The sequence below is a fragment of the Falco rusticolus genome, chromosome 1 (assembly GCF_015220075.1).
Source record: "Falco rusticolus isolate bFalRus1 chromosome 1, bFalRus1.pri, whole genome shotgun sequence".
NCBI classification, from domain to species: Eukaryota; Metazoa; Chordata; class Aves; order Falconiformes; family Falconidae; genus Falco; species Falco rusticolus.
In genome coordinates this window covers 53,176,901-53,192,898 of record NC_051187.1, presented here as the reverse complement: position 1 = coordinate 53,192,898, position 15,998 = coordinate 53,176,901, and the positions used below count along the sequence as shown (strand labels likewise).

At 37.4% G+C, this 15,998-nt stretch overlaps 1 protein-coding gene across 2 annotated transcripts in view; it reads right to left on the bottom strand.

Annotated features, from left to right (window-relative positions):
• Positions 1–15,998, bottom strand: part of GRID2 (glutamate ionotropic receptor delta type subunit 2) — a 730,152-nt gene that overhangs the window by 286,310 nt on the left and 427,844 nt on the right. For both annotated transcript variants that reach the window (XR_005103041.1, XM_037379411.1), the window contains exon 4: positions 8,253–8,458. Coding sequence is in view for 1 of the 2 variants with exons in the window: in XM_037379411.1 (XP_037235308.1) it covers positions 8,253–8,458 (206 nt within the window). In the remaining variant the exon portion in view is untranslated. The remainder of the gene's footprint in view (positions 1–8,252; positions 8,459–15,998) is intronic.

Here is a 15,998-nt window from a genome sequence, read left to right as displayed (position 1 = left end):
AATTCATACCAGTGCAAAGGACCTGCTGATGGCCACCAGCTCCTGTTTTTCTAGGGCTAGACCATTTGTGTTGGGATAGATTTCCCATAATGTTTCTTCTTCCTTTTAGATACTAAAATAAACCACTTTAGCTACAGTGAGCACTGCATTCTGCCCCAAGAACACCAACACTACATTGTGAACCTGAATTTTACTCTCCTCCTGACACCTACCTGAAAATACAGGACCAGGAAGGATTGCTTTAGGTTACAGTCACAGTAATGATGCACATAATACAAATCCCTTTGAAGCTGATTTATTTCACCAGTGAGACTTACTTTCCTCTTTCATTTTTCTGTAACTAAAATGTTTTATCTTTGAACCTTTGCCCTATGTTCAACAAGTGCATGTAAAATCTATACTAACATCACTTTGTTCATCAAGCATTGGAAAATAACAGGAATTTTCACATCCAATCATTCAGCCATCAGCTGGATGGCCTGTACTCAAGGCTGCAAGAGCACAAAATGTCAAGGAGTTAGGCTAAATGATAAATCCAGTAACTTTATCAGATTTTAGCTGAAAGATAAAGCCTAGACGCCACCAAGATCCCCATTTCCCCTTCTTGCAGGTTACAAAAAAAAGTCAGCAAAGAGACTTTTCTGCTACATGTAAAGGATGAAAGTTTCAACTTATTCAGCATTCTGAATATGTTTTCTGAACATCCCTTTACTACAGATTTGGAAGATGCTATGAAGTAAAAAATCCTTTAAGCCTCTAGCTCGGTTTGCAGCTACAAATTCAGTGTTTAACACAGGAGAAAATCAAAAAAAGATGTAGTTCATTAGATTGTCATTAACAACAGCATATTACAGCAGAGCATGCTGAATGGGATTTATTCCACCACAGACTATGACATAGGAGAACAGACTCAAAAGAGGCAAGTACGCTCTACAGGAGAGTGCAGGTCTAAAAAGCTTACTCTTAAAAAAAAAAATAATTGGTGAAAAAGATGACCTTAAAGATTAGAGCAAACAGTCACTGACATTGCAAGTTCTGATTTTAGCCTCTCGAGACCATCTCTCCTGGACAAATTTGAGTGTAACCAACGTATACACTTATGATAAAATGATAAGAAAAGGAGATAAAAGTAGCAGTAGGCAAGTTCATATGTCTACTGCTGATTCTTCACCTTCATCACTGCCCCTGCTTCATCAGTTGTTGCCTTTAGAGACTTCAGACTTGCATTTTATGTAAACAGATGTCCTGCTTTCAGCTGCAACAGGGTTATTTTCTTCTTAGTAGCTGGTACAATGCTGTGTTTTGGATCAAGTATGAGAATAATATTGATAACACACTGATGGTTTTGGTTGTTGCTAACTAATGTTTATACTAAGTCAAGGACTCTTTAGTGTCTCAGGCTTTCCCATCCAGAAGGCTGGAGGGGCTCAAGAAACTGGGAGGGGACACAGCCAGGACAGCTGACCCAAACTAGCCAAAGGGCTATTCCATACCATAGAATGTCATGATGAGTATATAAACTGGGGGGAGCTGGCTGGGGTCTGCCGACTGCTGCTTGGGGACTGGTTGAGCATTGATCAGGTGGTGGGTAAGTAACTGTATTGTGAGTTACTTCTCTTTCCCTTTTGGATCTTATTCCTCTCTCTCCCCTTCTCACCACTATTATTATTATTGTTATTATAATATTTTACTGTATCTCAATTATTAAATTGTTCTTACCTCAACACACAAGTTTTACTTTTTTCCCAAAACTCCTCCCCATTCCTCTAGGGTGTGAGTGAGCGAGTGGCTGCCTGGTACTTGGTTGCTGGCTTGGGTTAAACCACGACAGCACGATTGTTTAAAGATTCCTGGAGATTGTGAATAAACTCACAAAGATAAACTCTGAAGGAAATAATTCTTCATGTCTGCATGATGGAAAAATTACCCTTTCCACTATTATTACCATCAACTACCTACCAGCTATTAGCTACTACTATATTGAATAGTACCCAGAAAATTATGACATACATACTAAAGTGATAAACCATCAAGTCACCCCTCAGCCTAATGGGAAATCCAACAGGCTTCCCATGAGACCTGCGGATGATTTTCCAGTCTATCACTGGATCACTTCATCACTGCTGAATTCAACTGACAAATCCTTTCTTCTGCTATCTCTGTGTTGCCTTGAAAAGAAGGTGGTCTTCAGACAGTAAAGCTCATTTAAAAAAATAAAATCCACAGTGGGTTTTAGAGATGGTAGATGAATACGCTTTTACTTTTGCAGAAAACATATGGATGTACACACAAAAATGTTTCTATTTAGCTCTTATGCACTATACACAGGTAGGCAGGCATTACTCTTTTTGTCAAGTGAAGACATGTGACTCAATAATACATTCAGAAGTCACATAGCACATGCACAGCAGAAGAGAATCTAGCTTTCCTAAATCCCAATTTGATGCTAAGTCCTGAGACTGGCAGCCCATGGCACACACGTAAAAGGCAAACCAGCATATTTTATATGACAGAAGATCAAAAGCTCAGATTTACAAGATTTTAAAGATGCAGCTATGGAAAACAGTAGCTAATAGCTGAGCTACAAACTCAGCTGTGCCACAAATAGAGGCAAGGTATCACCTAGCAAGTGCACTTAAGGAATTCATTAGATGGGAATGTCTTCTCCAGAGCTGATTATGTGGACTTGATGCCTATCTGGAGTCTTCCACCTCTCCCTGTTATGTGTATTATCTGTCTACACCTGAGCAAAACACACTGCTATCTGCTCCCACCAGACACTACAGAATTTCTGTCACAGGTTTCAGTGGAAGTAGCACCCAAGTGCATTAGATTCTTAACTCCTATTTTCAGCTGCATTTACTTCACCTCATGCCTGAATACCACGCTCTTGACTAAAGATGGGATAATTTTCTTTATTAATGAAAAGAAAAAGAAGAACAAAACAGCTAAATGTTATTGTAACATTCCTTAGGATACATGTAAAACCTGTAAGCACAGCACCACAGAATAAGGTAAAAAATAATAATAATAAAAATAATAAAAAAAGAGCTTCCATGAACTTTGGACACACAAAGGCTGAAAAAAAACTTTCTGGAACAAAAGTTGAATAAACTTTCCTAATTCACAGCAAATAAGCTGTTTAAACAAGCCTATTCAGAGTACTGTGTAACACTAAAGGCAAACCTGTGTCTTTAGATCTAAACGACCTGTGATCTGCTGCAGCATCAAATCTAAAGCTGAAATCTGGTACAATAACAACTATGTCACTATATGAAAAAACTGTATTTTTTCCTGATACTTATGTTTTAAATTACCTATTATTTTCAACAGAGGAATAATAATCAAATATAATAAAACCCAACTTGCCACCAGGAATAATCTCGTTTCACAGAATAAATACTACTTCTCGTTCTATTCACAATAACCTTTAGAAAAAACACAGTGAAGGTTCAATAGTAGAAGGTATTTTAAAATTATATTTTCTCCTTAAACATTAACTTTTCTATCTCTGTTTCACTTGCCCACTACATGGCAAGAACTCCTCCTTTATACTTCCTTTATAGGTTTTATTCTATTTTCCCTGTCTGTTTTAACATTTTATTTATAAAGAATGTTTTTAGTCATTAAAGTAGTAGTGTAGCTTGTCTTCATCCAAGGTAGCCTTATTTTAGTACTGTCTCACATAAGTCTAAGGTAAAAAAAACCAATACATGTTACTTTTTTAAAAAAATGTGTAGTAGATTGTACTAGTGCCTAAAAGCTACATATTTTTAATTTTCTTTGAAAATGAATATAGACAAATAAAAAGGCACCTAGAAAGGTTGGTACAATAAGCATGTCTGCATACACACAGGACTTATTGCTACAATCCTTCCTAAAACACAAGAATTTCCATCTGAATATGAGCAGAAACTTCACTTTGAGGGTGACAGAGCCCTGGCACAGGCTGCCCAGAGAGGCTGTGGAGTCTCCTTGTCTGTAGACATTCAAAACCCACCTGGACACGATTCTGTGCAACCTGCTCTGCAGAGGGTTGGACTAGACGATCTCCAGAGATCCCTTAGAACTCAATTCTGTAATTCTGTGATTTGGCAGCTGCTAATTTTGTTGAGTTGAATATATATTTTTAATAATTATAACCCAGTTCTGTGAGGCATGTGAGCTTAACAACTTCAAATATATGTTTAACAGTGAACATTTCCAATATCTCTAGCATAATCACTTGCATGCTTGAAGTCTTGATATTATGGGGCTTTGTAGCTTCAAGTTTATTTCAGAATGAAGCCTTTGGAATAATAATAAGTTAGCACTTTTTAATTACACAAAACATACAGTGTACAGTGAGCTGAAGAGCAGTACCCTCTCCAATCTAAGAACTGACAATGCTCACTACATTGACAGTTTGGAGTTGTCAAGTGTTCTCACAACAGCTTTGTTGACTGATACATGTTTCCAGTGCTCTGAAATTTGTTTTAGACAAACTGCTGAATCTCACTGCTGCAGTTAAAATGTGTTCTTACCTCTTTCTGTAAGAGGTCACTATTCCTGCAACAGAACCAAGAGAAGAGACCTAGTAAGAGGCAGCAAAGTATATGGTCACATCTGCTGAGTTTACTGCTGGGATGGTAATCCCTCTGTCAAGGGGAAGAACTAACAGCTGGAGGTAGCAGTTTCTTCAGCTCCTAGACCAAGGTCTTCCAGAACTTTCCTGTCAAAACTCCAGCAAAAATCCCTAACTGATGCTAGGGCTCTTTTACCCATGGCTTACTGTATTTTCCATGAAAGTCTTCCGCTAGTAGACATAATTTTCTTGTATATCTAAAAAAATGAATCAGCTGCATCATCCCTCCCTTGTAGTCTTATCAGGTCCTGGACTCTGCACAGAACACCACAGTCATATTTCTGCACACAGTTGATAAGGTAGTTTCCTTAGCTAAATGGAAATAATGTTGTAAGCAGAAACATATTGACAGCATTCTGGCGTCACTGAGGACACCTGGCTTGCTTCCTAAAACCTTGTGTCTCAAAGTGACTTTGTTATCCGCAGAACCTCTGTTGCAACCTGAGTTTCCTGGCCTGTTCCTCCTCCTACCCAGCCTTCTCACACTTGGTTTTAGAAGCCCTGACTTTGCAAAACAGGTTCAACACAGGGGTGATTTCTCTCTTACCTTCCCTAAAACTCTCCTACTGTTGCTTGGAGGTGCCTTCCTGTCATGGCTGACATGCTGATAGGGAATTTCTTGGTCCAAAGAGTCCTTGTTCTTTTGCTAAAGCACCAGGTGATATTTTTCCTCTTTTTTCTACTTTTGTTTTCTGCCACTTGACCCTGGAATTTTGCTCTCATGCTGAGCTGGCAAGGGCAACCTATTCCTTTTCCTTTTCTCTTGTATGGATTTTCATATCCTGGAAGTCCATCACAAATCAGAAGAACACATGCAAAAAACTCCCATCCCAAAACAAAAAGCTAACAAGTGGCATACAGTTCATGTCAGTCACCAGTGCTGTCAGGTAGCATAGCAATTTTTATGCAAGATGGTTGGTTCTGAGGTGCTTTCCAGTAACCACAAAAGATTCAGTGGGAATAATTTACTTCACTTGTGGGACCTGGGTGATTATTTAAGGGTACAGGAAGACCTAATCCTACTGAAAAAAACTGAACGATGTATGTTCAGTTCAGTTCACCGAATAATGCCTGGCTAAGGATTTACCAAGATGCTGCCAGAAACTGATATGGGGAGAGATCCCAGTCTCTGCTAGCTCCATACCACTGCACTACTTAGCCACACTGAATGTCACTATTTTAGCAGATTTTTTTCCGTTCTGCCCCCTCCATCCCCTGCTCAAAGCAATGAAAGACATTAGAGAACTAGGCTGGCCCCTCCCTCTTACTTTACATTAATCCTTTAGACATTAAGGAGAGATGCTGTGATACCTGCTTCCAAGTCTTGCTGCCTTTTCATGCCCCACAGAGGGAAAATTAACACATAATAGTTAAAGAGAAGATGAGTTTTAATCTCCATAGCCAGAACACTTTATTTACATCTTAATCTCCATTTTCTTGAGTATGTAAGTGTAGATCTCACCTTTGCAAGCTCTAGAGATAGAAAAGCTGGAGAGAAAGAAGGGATCTAACATCAGAAAAGCAATGCTGCTTTAAAAAAAAAAAAAAAAAAAGGAAATTAAACCCCAAAATATTCTTACTTTAAAATAAGAATTTCAGAGAAGAAAGAAATTCTACCACAAGAAACCTCCGATTTACAGACTGCCTGTTTACGCAGGCCAGTGTCTGACTACCCTGGAAAACTTGTTACTTGCATAGTAATCAAGCCTGCGCTTACTACAGCTGTTGCAGAGTGAATGAACAATATTCTCAGCTAAACAATGAGGGGGTTCAGCCAACTCAGCCATCTGAAGGACCAAGCAGCAGAGACTATTTCAGGTCTGGGGAGGAAGGCTTAAAGCTGAATCCAACCATGCAGCTAAAAGCAGGAAAGCCATAAAAACCTCAAGGGCTTGTCTGCATATGTAGCTGTTTCTTATTAACTTAGTAAGGTTTACATGCTAAATTTACTAGGTTAGACTGAATTTTCAAGTTAAACTGGTCATGCACAAGGCACAGTCTTTGGAATAAGCATGTCCACACTTGAATTGTTTAGGAATATCTTAACCCATTGGCAGTCCATAGGCTTTATAGCTTCTTTACCACGCAGTTCAGCTTCTGATTCAACTGCGAAATAATGGCTTTTAATATCCACTGGCAAAGCTATCCCAGCAAATTTCTCCTTGCATGGACACTGAGTGTTGGAGCGCAGTTATACAGGTCATTCCCTGCCGCCAACAGAAAAAAAGTACAGCAGTAATCATACTTCTATTTGAGTAACTCTCCTATTGAGAGTCCTGCTGTCAGTTTTACTAGGCACACATTACACTCCAAATAAATGCTGTTATGCTGGCAAAACCTGTAAGGTAGCACCCGATGTGAGGCTCTCTTTTTGAACCCAACTCACAAAAGGTGATAATGACCTTTCCTGTTAGTCTTACAGCCTCCAGGAAAGAACGAACTTTGGGAACCTTTTGTTGCTAGATTTTGTTTTGTGTTTGGTTTTGCATTGTTTTGGGGAGAAGAGGAGGATTGTGGGTTTGGTTTAATTGCTTTTTTCTTGGGGTTTGGTTGGTTTGGGTTTTGAGCGGCTAATGCCAAAGTGAGAACACTAAAATAAACTGTTTACTTTCTTGACAACATGTCCATGGCAACTTCAAAAGATGACAGTGACTTTGTTATTATGCTTGCATGTGTAAAAGTAAATTATAAGAAGGTGTATTTTTTAACAAAAGAATGTTTCTCTTTAGAAACAATACAGAAGTTTTGTTTCACTGAGTTATTGTAGTTAGAGCCCTGAACCCTGCTGCTTTTAGGTTGAAATGTTAAATATCTTACAATGCCACTTAAGAAAAATAAAACATTTGTGACTTGGTGATGAAAACAGTGCAGAATAATCTAAAACATGCCCACAAATTGTTTACATCTTGTAAAGCACTGTAGACATTTGGATAGAGCAACAAAACCTCATTACTCAGAATTAGCAAGCTTCAGTGTATAATGAGAACAGAATGCCTATCCAAAAAAAAAAAAAGAGAAAAAAAATTACAAAAAGAAAAAAAATGAACCCTCACATTCTAATGTTCCCAAAAGGCATTCAGTTTTTATTTAAATACGTAGCATAACTTTAGCCTATCCTCTTAAATTCTTCATTCAGATCCAAGCCTTCATAAATTCCTTTACCTTACTACTCAGTAGTACACGACAGATCATTATGAAATACTATTTTATACCAAAAATAAATGCCAATCAGGTAAACACATTTTATCAACAAATACACATTACATATAACTAAATAAAATTGTCGGTTATAAAGAATTTTTAGTGAGAGACACAATGAGCATGGAAATAGCCATACAATAGCCACAAGCTTCAAACAGAAGTTTAATGGCTAATTCTTCTGCATATTTCCCAAATGCTTTTGCTCACACAGAATGTAGTTATACTGTTCTGTATGCACATTTATGAGCATGAAAAAACACCCTTGTGCACGATGATCTTTGAAGAGAGAATATTTAAATTTTTAATTGGGGTTCTAGGGGTTTTTTTTTGTTTGATTGTTTTTATGAAGTCAAATAAGCTAAATCTTTTGACAAACAGCTGCAGTCTTGGACAACAAAACAAGAAGTTACCAGTGATAAACACATACCTCTGTTATGAATGATTTGGCTGTTGAGGGGTTCATTATAAGAATAGCCCGTCTCAGAGTATCCCGATAGCGGTTCAGTTCTTCTATTCGCATAGTGGCAAAGAGCCCTGTGATCATTTTATTGATGTTGTTTTCTACTTTCTGCAGTGCTACATCCATTCCCTGTTGAGACACTTTGTCCAAAAACTCTTGTATTCCACGGATATCTAGGAAAATCACAAGCCAAATAAGATTTTAATTGGTAAGTAGAAAAAAGACACAATTAACCGTTCAATTCCTTTCACAGAAGTGTTTTGTTCAGTGCCAGGTATACCCCTGTGGGCTTTCACTTAATATTAATTGGATATCTTCCTGACCTACGTTCATGGCATTTCTTGAAATACTTAAACAGAGGAGAGAATAGCTATGTATCAGCTACTGTCCAAAAGAACCACTAGAAAACAAATGTAGAAAAATTTCTAGCAACTTTCCTAATTTGGTCATTCAATCATCACACTTGTTCCTTATTTTTCTTAAAGCACTTTCACACTAAAATCCATAAAAAGCAGTGAAGCTATGACTGTAACACTGTGCTTCTTTTGAGTGAAGGTTGTATGAGGGCAACAGAGGGAGAAAAAGGTAGGAAGCAAATAATTTCCTTTTGCAGGACTCAAAATTATGTTATCTACTGCAAGATTATGTAGCTTAATGTATCTAAGTCAAGCTTGAGCTGTTCACTTATCAGAAAGTCTTGTTCTGTTCACTAACCACAGAAAGCTGTGGTTAGTCCTGCAAACATGAGGCTAACATGGCCAGAGGTCCACGCTGCAGGGGGAGAATTATGTGACTCCCCTGCAGCAAAGCATCAGCAACATGACAGAGAAACCTGTGTGATACACCCTTGAAAATATTGTGGAAATTTCACACGTGGATTTAGTATGGGAACTATGATGGTGAAAGTACAAGATCAATGCAACTAAGGTGTGGCTGGTAACCGCGGCAGAGGAACTCTGCTCAGCCCCAAGGGAGCCTAGCAGGAATACTCCAGCATCTAGACCTGATGGGACTTCAGGGAAGAGATGGAAATACCTGAGCTAGAAGTCTTTGTGTTGACTTTGCTGGAAAAACTGTATCAAAACTATAACTCAAGTTTTCCTCTTTTCCAAGCCAAGTGAATACTCTTCTTATTGAGCTATAATTTCAGAGTTCTGGGGAGCTCAACATACTCTGAAGTTTAAAGGTTCTGACAAACACAGGTGATCTTGATGCTTGACTTCAGGTTATGGCAAAATAAGCTATCTAAGAAGTTCTGAGTTTTACAGAAGTCCGGCAGCCCTATCAAGAAGATCTGAGGCTTAGACATTCACACCTTGATCTGCTTATTGTTGGCCACAAACAGCTGCATATGGAAATAAAAATTCAGTCTTTACATTAGAAAAAAGCTCTGCCTGTCTTCCCCAGCAAGAATGTACTAATTAGAGAGTATTAGAGATAGCCATCTTCCTCCAGCACCAGATTACCAAGATACTTCAAATTACAACGGTTTACAATCAAACAGTCCATGAAAATAATTCAGCAGAGTTAGTCTTGGAAGTTGGACAATCAGCAAGTTGGGTCTCTTGTCTAGAGCTCTAAAATACCATGAATTGGAATGAAATATTATTTTAGGCATTTAGGCTATTTCAGGCATTCAGCACTGCAACCCCATTCTTCAGACACTGCTGAAATACCAGCACAACTAAACACTTGAAGAATAGTTTAAACATGAATAAAATACATGCTTACCCTAAAAATAAACTTCCATAAGAGAATCAGATACTAATTACAGCTTCTATTTAATATCTAAATCAGGAAAATTAAATTCAATCTAATCAGAGATGTCAGAATTTTTTTTTTTTTGGCATTTTAAATATCAATTTAAGAAGCGACAAGATTACTTGAACTGCTACAAATACATCTAGTTTTATGCAAATAATAAAATAACTACTTTCCACTTTAACCCCTTCATTCTAAAGTTTCTGATGCTCACCCGCTCTGAGTTAGTCAACATCCAGACAAATGAAATAAAAACTGAAGAAAACTGCCCAGTTGGAGTCAAAATTATTGAAGTAAAAGGAACACATGAAGATAGGATCTAGATACACTATCAATATAGGGGGAACACTATCAATCAAGGGGAAAAGGTACTTAGGCTATAAGAACCCTTTAAAGTTCCATAGCATAAATCCATATATTCTTCTCCAACACCAGAAGAGGGTAAGCAGGAACCACCAAACAAAGTTTTATTTGTCCTTTCAAAACAAGAATGTAATCTCCCTTGACCTGAATTTATAAACACACTGGAGTTATTAGCCGATATTCTGTATAATCTGTGTTGTCCCAGAAGCCAGATTATGGGATCAAATGGCTTTGTTTGCCATGAATATCCGCAAATGTAAACAATGAAACAATTATCTTGAATCTTCACCAAATGAAGGGACAAAAGGCACAGAGGTCCAGTATTATTCTACAGTTCTACATTTATTAGGTGACCGTACCAACAGTATGGTATCTATGTGATACACTTTTGGAAGAACAGCATGATTCTAACGGAAAAGATACCAAAGCAGGATTCATAAAACTTCTTTACTAATTCTGCCTTTGGCATTGATACAACAAAAAGCTGTGGGCAGGAAACAAATACAGACTTTGCTTATACCTCAGTTTACCCAGTAGAAGAATGGAGGCATTGGTGATGCTCACCTGCTGCTATGAAACAGCAGAGAGCACATAAAAAACCCCTGCTATTTAAATGCTATTTAAATAATGACGGTGCTTCCAATATTTCGGCAGCAAGTCACTAGCAATGATCATATTCAAAGCGTATGCCAAAGAACAGATGCTGCCACTGAATGGGCAGCATTATCTTTCCTGCGTGGATTGTCTCAAAGTGGCACATATCCACACTGCACTCTGGAATAATCTTTCTAATACGTAAACTCCTTCTGCAGAAAAATCTGGCAAGCAACCTGTGGTACAGATGGCTCTGCTGCGGAGACACAGGACTGTTCATGTTTGGAACACAGGTGTTTCTTGCCCTGAATTTGCTAGCCAACCTGTTGCCCAGCCAGAAGACACATTTCTATTTTTAATTTAAATCAGATGAGTCACAGTAATTTCCAGAAATGCAGAAGAGCTGCCCATTATCACCAATATTAATTATCCTCCTTACTGATAAAAGCCAAAGTTACCACATAGAGACAAACCAATGCAAGAGCCAAAGCTGCTATCTCCTCTCCTGACTCCGTGTCACTATTAGCATTACATTTTCTGTTTTTTCACCGTACAGTCATCACTTCCACTCTACACATTCATGCACAAGAACATAGAATCATTCTGCAGTCAAATACTCCACATCAGATGTAGGGTTAAACCAGGCTGGAAATTTAAAAGAGATATTACCAAACATTCTCTTTTTCACCAAACTTGTAGCTGATTTAAGATATTATGAAGTCAGCTTGGAAAGTCTAATAAACAAAGAGGAAGGCAAGCAAAATTTATCAAGGACTCTTGGAAATTACCTTCCCTGTCTACCCATACATAACCATGCCACCACAAGGCAGACATCCATAGGAAGGTCTTATGCTCTGCACTGCTGGTGCACAGAAGGTCCAGCACTGAACACACTAGACTGGCTGCAGCTACAGCTAAATTTTATGTGTAGAGCATCCTGCATGGGCAACCACAAGGCCCATGGCCTCCTAAACTCTGAGGATCTGCCTGATTATATTCAAATGGAGTTAACTCAGCGTAACACCACTCATGACAAGATCTGAATTCAGGTGCCAGCCTTACCACAGACTTGTCCTTACTGAGTCAGTTACTATGGACCTGTCCTAAGAAAGAACTTAGAAAATAAAGTATAAGTCAAATCAAGTGCAAGCACCTAAACTCACATTGTCTTTTCATTGAATAATATTTTTGATACTGTAGAAACCGCAACAAACAGGTATCTTACATGGTGTTACAGAGCATGCTCAGTGCAGAGTTAAGCGCACTTCACAGACTACAGCTCCTATATCTAAATCGCCTTAAATGACCAGCCTGGCAGGAGCACAGTCAGACCTCACCTAACACAAACAATAGCACTATTTAATGGAAAGCTCAGTCGTTCTGTGACAGAAAATGTGCCCAGCCAGGTGACAGGGAAAAGAAGTCAGTATTTTCAGAAGATCAGGAGGATTTAAAATCTGTGGCTTTCCTTGTCACCAGATATAGAAGAAACTGTCTTTGCTCTCTTTTCATTGAGGTCTCTACACTGTATATAAGAAGATTCCTGTCTTCCATGTCTTGATTTTAAGACAAAAAATAAAACATGGTTCTTCCACAAGGTATTATTTTAGTCACTGGATCAGATGTTCCTCTCACTTCTTTGTTCTCTCTGGCCCTGCGTCACTTCCCTTTGCTATCTCTGTTCCAATGCAGAAGAACAATTTCAGAGGGAGCAAATCTCCTACTCCATCTTGGGGAAAGCTTAATGATCAGGACATTGTAGAAGAAAATATGCCAGGGTTCAGGCATCTCATATAGGAAAACCAGTATGTATATGCAGTGAAGATTTTATAAAATCAGGACATTGTAGAAGAAAATATGCCAGGGTTCAGGCATCTCATATAGGAAAACCAGTATGTATATGCAGTGAAGATTTTATAAGCTGTACAAAATGAACAAAAAGTATAAACAATTCACATGCTAAGTACTTCTTATACCTTATTATAAATGAGAAATCTACAAGTTAGAAGCAGATGTAAAGTTCCTAAAAAAATTTCAGATCACACTATGACCAGGAGAAAAGAAAGATGGCACTATTCACCAACAGTAATTAATCTATCCACCTCCATCAGTGTATTTCATCTAAATTACATGGTGCTCACTTAGTACTTTGGTTATTTCAAAACGGGTTTACAGTCATTAGCTCATCCTCCTTCTCATACCATTTTAGATCTGAGAACATTTTCCTCACAGTATCCAGATGATAAATACCAACTGATTCAGCTGTGGCAGTAAAGGTGAATGCGCCCGACATAAATATTCACTGGCTGATTTACACAAAAGACTACTTTATTTGTACAGTTGATGAGAAAAGCCTTTGTATAATAAATGACACTGTTCAAATTCTTAGCAAGAAAGCTTTATAAGACTAGCACAGTGATTCTTCCTTACACAATGATGGCTGAAATGACAGCAACTATTAATTATAGAAATGCACTGTACAGAAGGGGGATGCGCAGCTCCAGCTGAACTATGATGGTGCCACTGCTCTGCTTAAAACCTTGAGCAGTGTTCACATTCCTGTGCATGTGCTGATATTTATTAATATGGTTAAGATCTAGACTGAGGAAAACAACAGTTTGGCATAATCATTCAAAACCAGTCCATACTACTTTCACAGGAGTGGGATTCCCTCTTATTAGTTAGCTTATATGTAGTTCAATGAACCTCCAAAGTAAAACAGACTAATAATACTAAAAAAATTCTACGTAGCTTCTTCATATTAGTGTTTAGGAACGGAGAGTGAGTAGCTATTTGAGCTAGTTTAACTATCTAGCTTCAGAGAATATAGTAGCAGTAAATTCAGGCTCACATGTTTAATTACATATGAAATCTCATTTATATTATCAAAAGTTCTGGAACCTAACATGTGGGGATAAAATTTCTTTGGGAAACTGAAAATATATAAATGGTAAGAATGATCAGTTTTTCCTCCCTTGCTTGCAATTTTCTGATACTTCACACATGCAAAAGGACAATAAATTTTCTCAAATTTCATAAAATGATCCAGCTGAGAAAAGGGAAGAAAAATATATTTATATATTCTTTTATTTTTTGAAGATATTTAGAATTCCAACTGTAATAAAAACAAGCTCAATTTTATTGAGATGAATCTATTGTGGTACTACTGAAACGCCTATGTAATTTTTATTTTAAAGGATCATCCAAATGCCATTTCCATCAATTACTTTCTAGTTTGTCCTATATCAAAATTATTAGAGATTATACTTCAAATAAGTCAATATAGATAGTCTGAAACAGCTGAATCAATGTTGGGGGAGAGATACTAACTTTTACAGTTCTTAAATCCTACAAAACATAAGTTTCCAACATTACTGGTGATTGACACATGATTTTTCCTTTGAGTTTCTCATTTTTTTAACTGGAATGAAAGGAAGAAAGGAAAAAGCAAAGGATAAAAAAGATAAATAAAATTGAAGCTAGAGCTAATCCTTAAGAGCAGCAGCTGCTACCTTAGCTTCTCAAAAATGACAAGGGAATCAGATTGTGATCACCCCTCACCGTGGAGGCTGACAAGGCAATATACTCTATAATCACATACTTTTGAAAGTGTAACCTGCTTTCTAACTCTTCATTCAATTTCTTTTTTTTTACTATAGTTTGTATTAGAGACTTCCAAAAGGCAGGAGTTGCCTTTGAGTAAAACAACCTCTTACAAAGAAATAAAAATTTCCTTGCCTGGTGTCTCCAAAGATTATAATGGCTTAGACCCTACTGCTGTTTTTGTGCCAAACTTCAAAAATTATACTTAAATCCTATACAACTGTACAGCACAGATCTATACCTCTGTCTATACCTATATTTAATAGCAAGTGAACTACACTTCTGTCTATGATCCACCAACTCTCCCTGTTGGTTTTCATAAGCATGAGGAACCAAGCATCCCCTTCCAAGGAGGGGGTGAGGAATAGCATTCTGGTAATAAACCAAGTGTGACTATGTGTGTGATAACCTTACTGCAGAGAAATTGTTATCTGATTGTGCATCAATCTGCTCCTTAATAATTTTCTCAGTTGATAAAAAGTTTATACTATAGAAACAGGAATATTTTATGAGTGGACTGTGCTGTGAACAGAAGCTATAAAAGTGACACTGATAAGCTAAGATTTAGAAATACTGTAATAAATATTTTCTAGCTTTTTTCTGAATCATTACTTCCTCTTTTTCTTGATTGGCTAAAACTCTTAGAAAAGTTCTCTTTTCAATTTATGATAATAGCTGGCATTTCTGATGTTACTGTGCCTAACTCATGCCTTTTTTCCAACGGCAGTATAATTTATTCAACATGCAAAGTGCTTTGTTCAATAGTTTCCTCATGTGGTAACAGTTCATTTATTTAGCTGCCAAAATGCCAGTTTACAAACTCAATTTTAGTATTTCTGAGAAGATATTAAAACAGTGTGTCGAGAATTGAAAAAACATCACAAATGGTAGTAGAGATTAGCATACAGTTCAGATATTCAAATACTCTTAAAATAAGTCACTTTTCCTCTGATGCTTGCAGACTGTGTACATATATGAGAAACCTCATGCCTCCGCAAAACCTTGAGATAACATCTCATTTACAGCTATCACCCATTACACAGATACTAGGAGAACACTTACAGTTTTATTTTGACCTCAGCACTGAAATTCTAGATATAATAAAATATTTGGTGTTCCTTCCTTACTAATACAACTCAGACGGCTGTGAGGGCAAGCCTTCAAATACTTTATACATTCCATCCTTAAAGACAACAAACATGAGAGAATGAGAAACCATCTCTTACCTTCCTACATATTCACTTACAGTTCCTGGAATGCATTTCGCCAACTATTATGTGTTTGAAAAGCAAAAGCACGGCCATTGTTCCACTACAGACATTTTATAGAATAGTTCAGTTATCTCAGAAGTTGAATAATTTTAAGGTCAACCAAATTATATATTCAATTTCT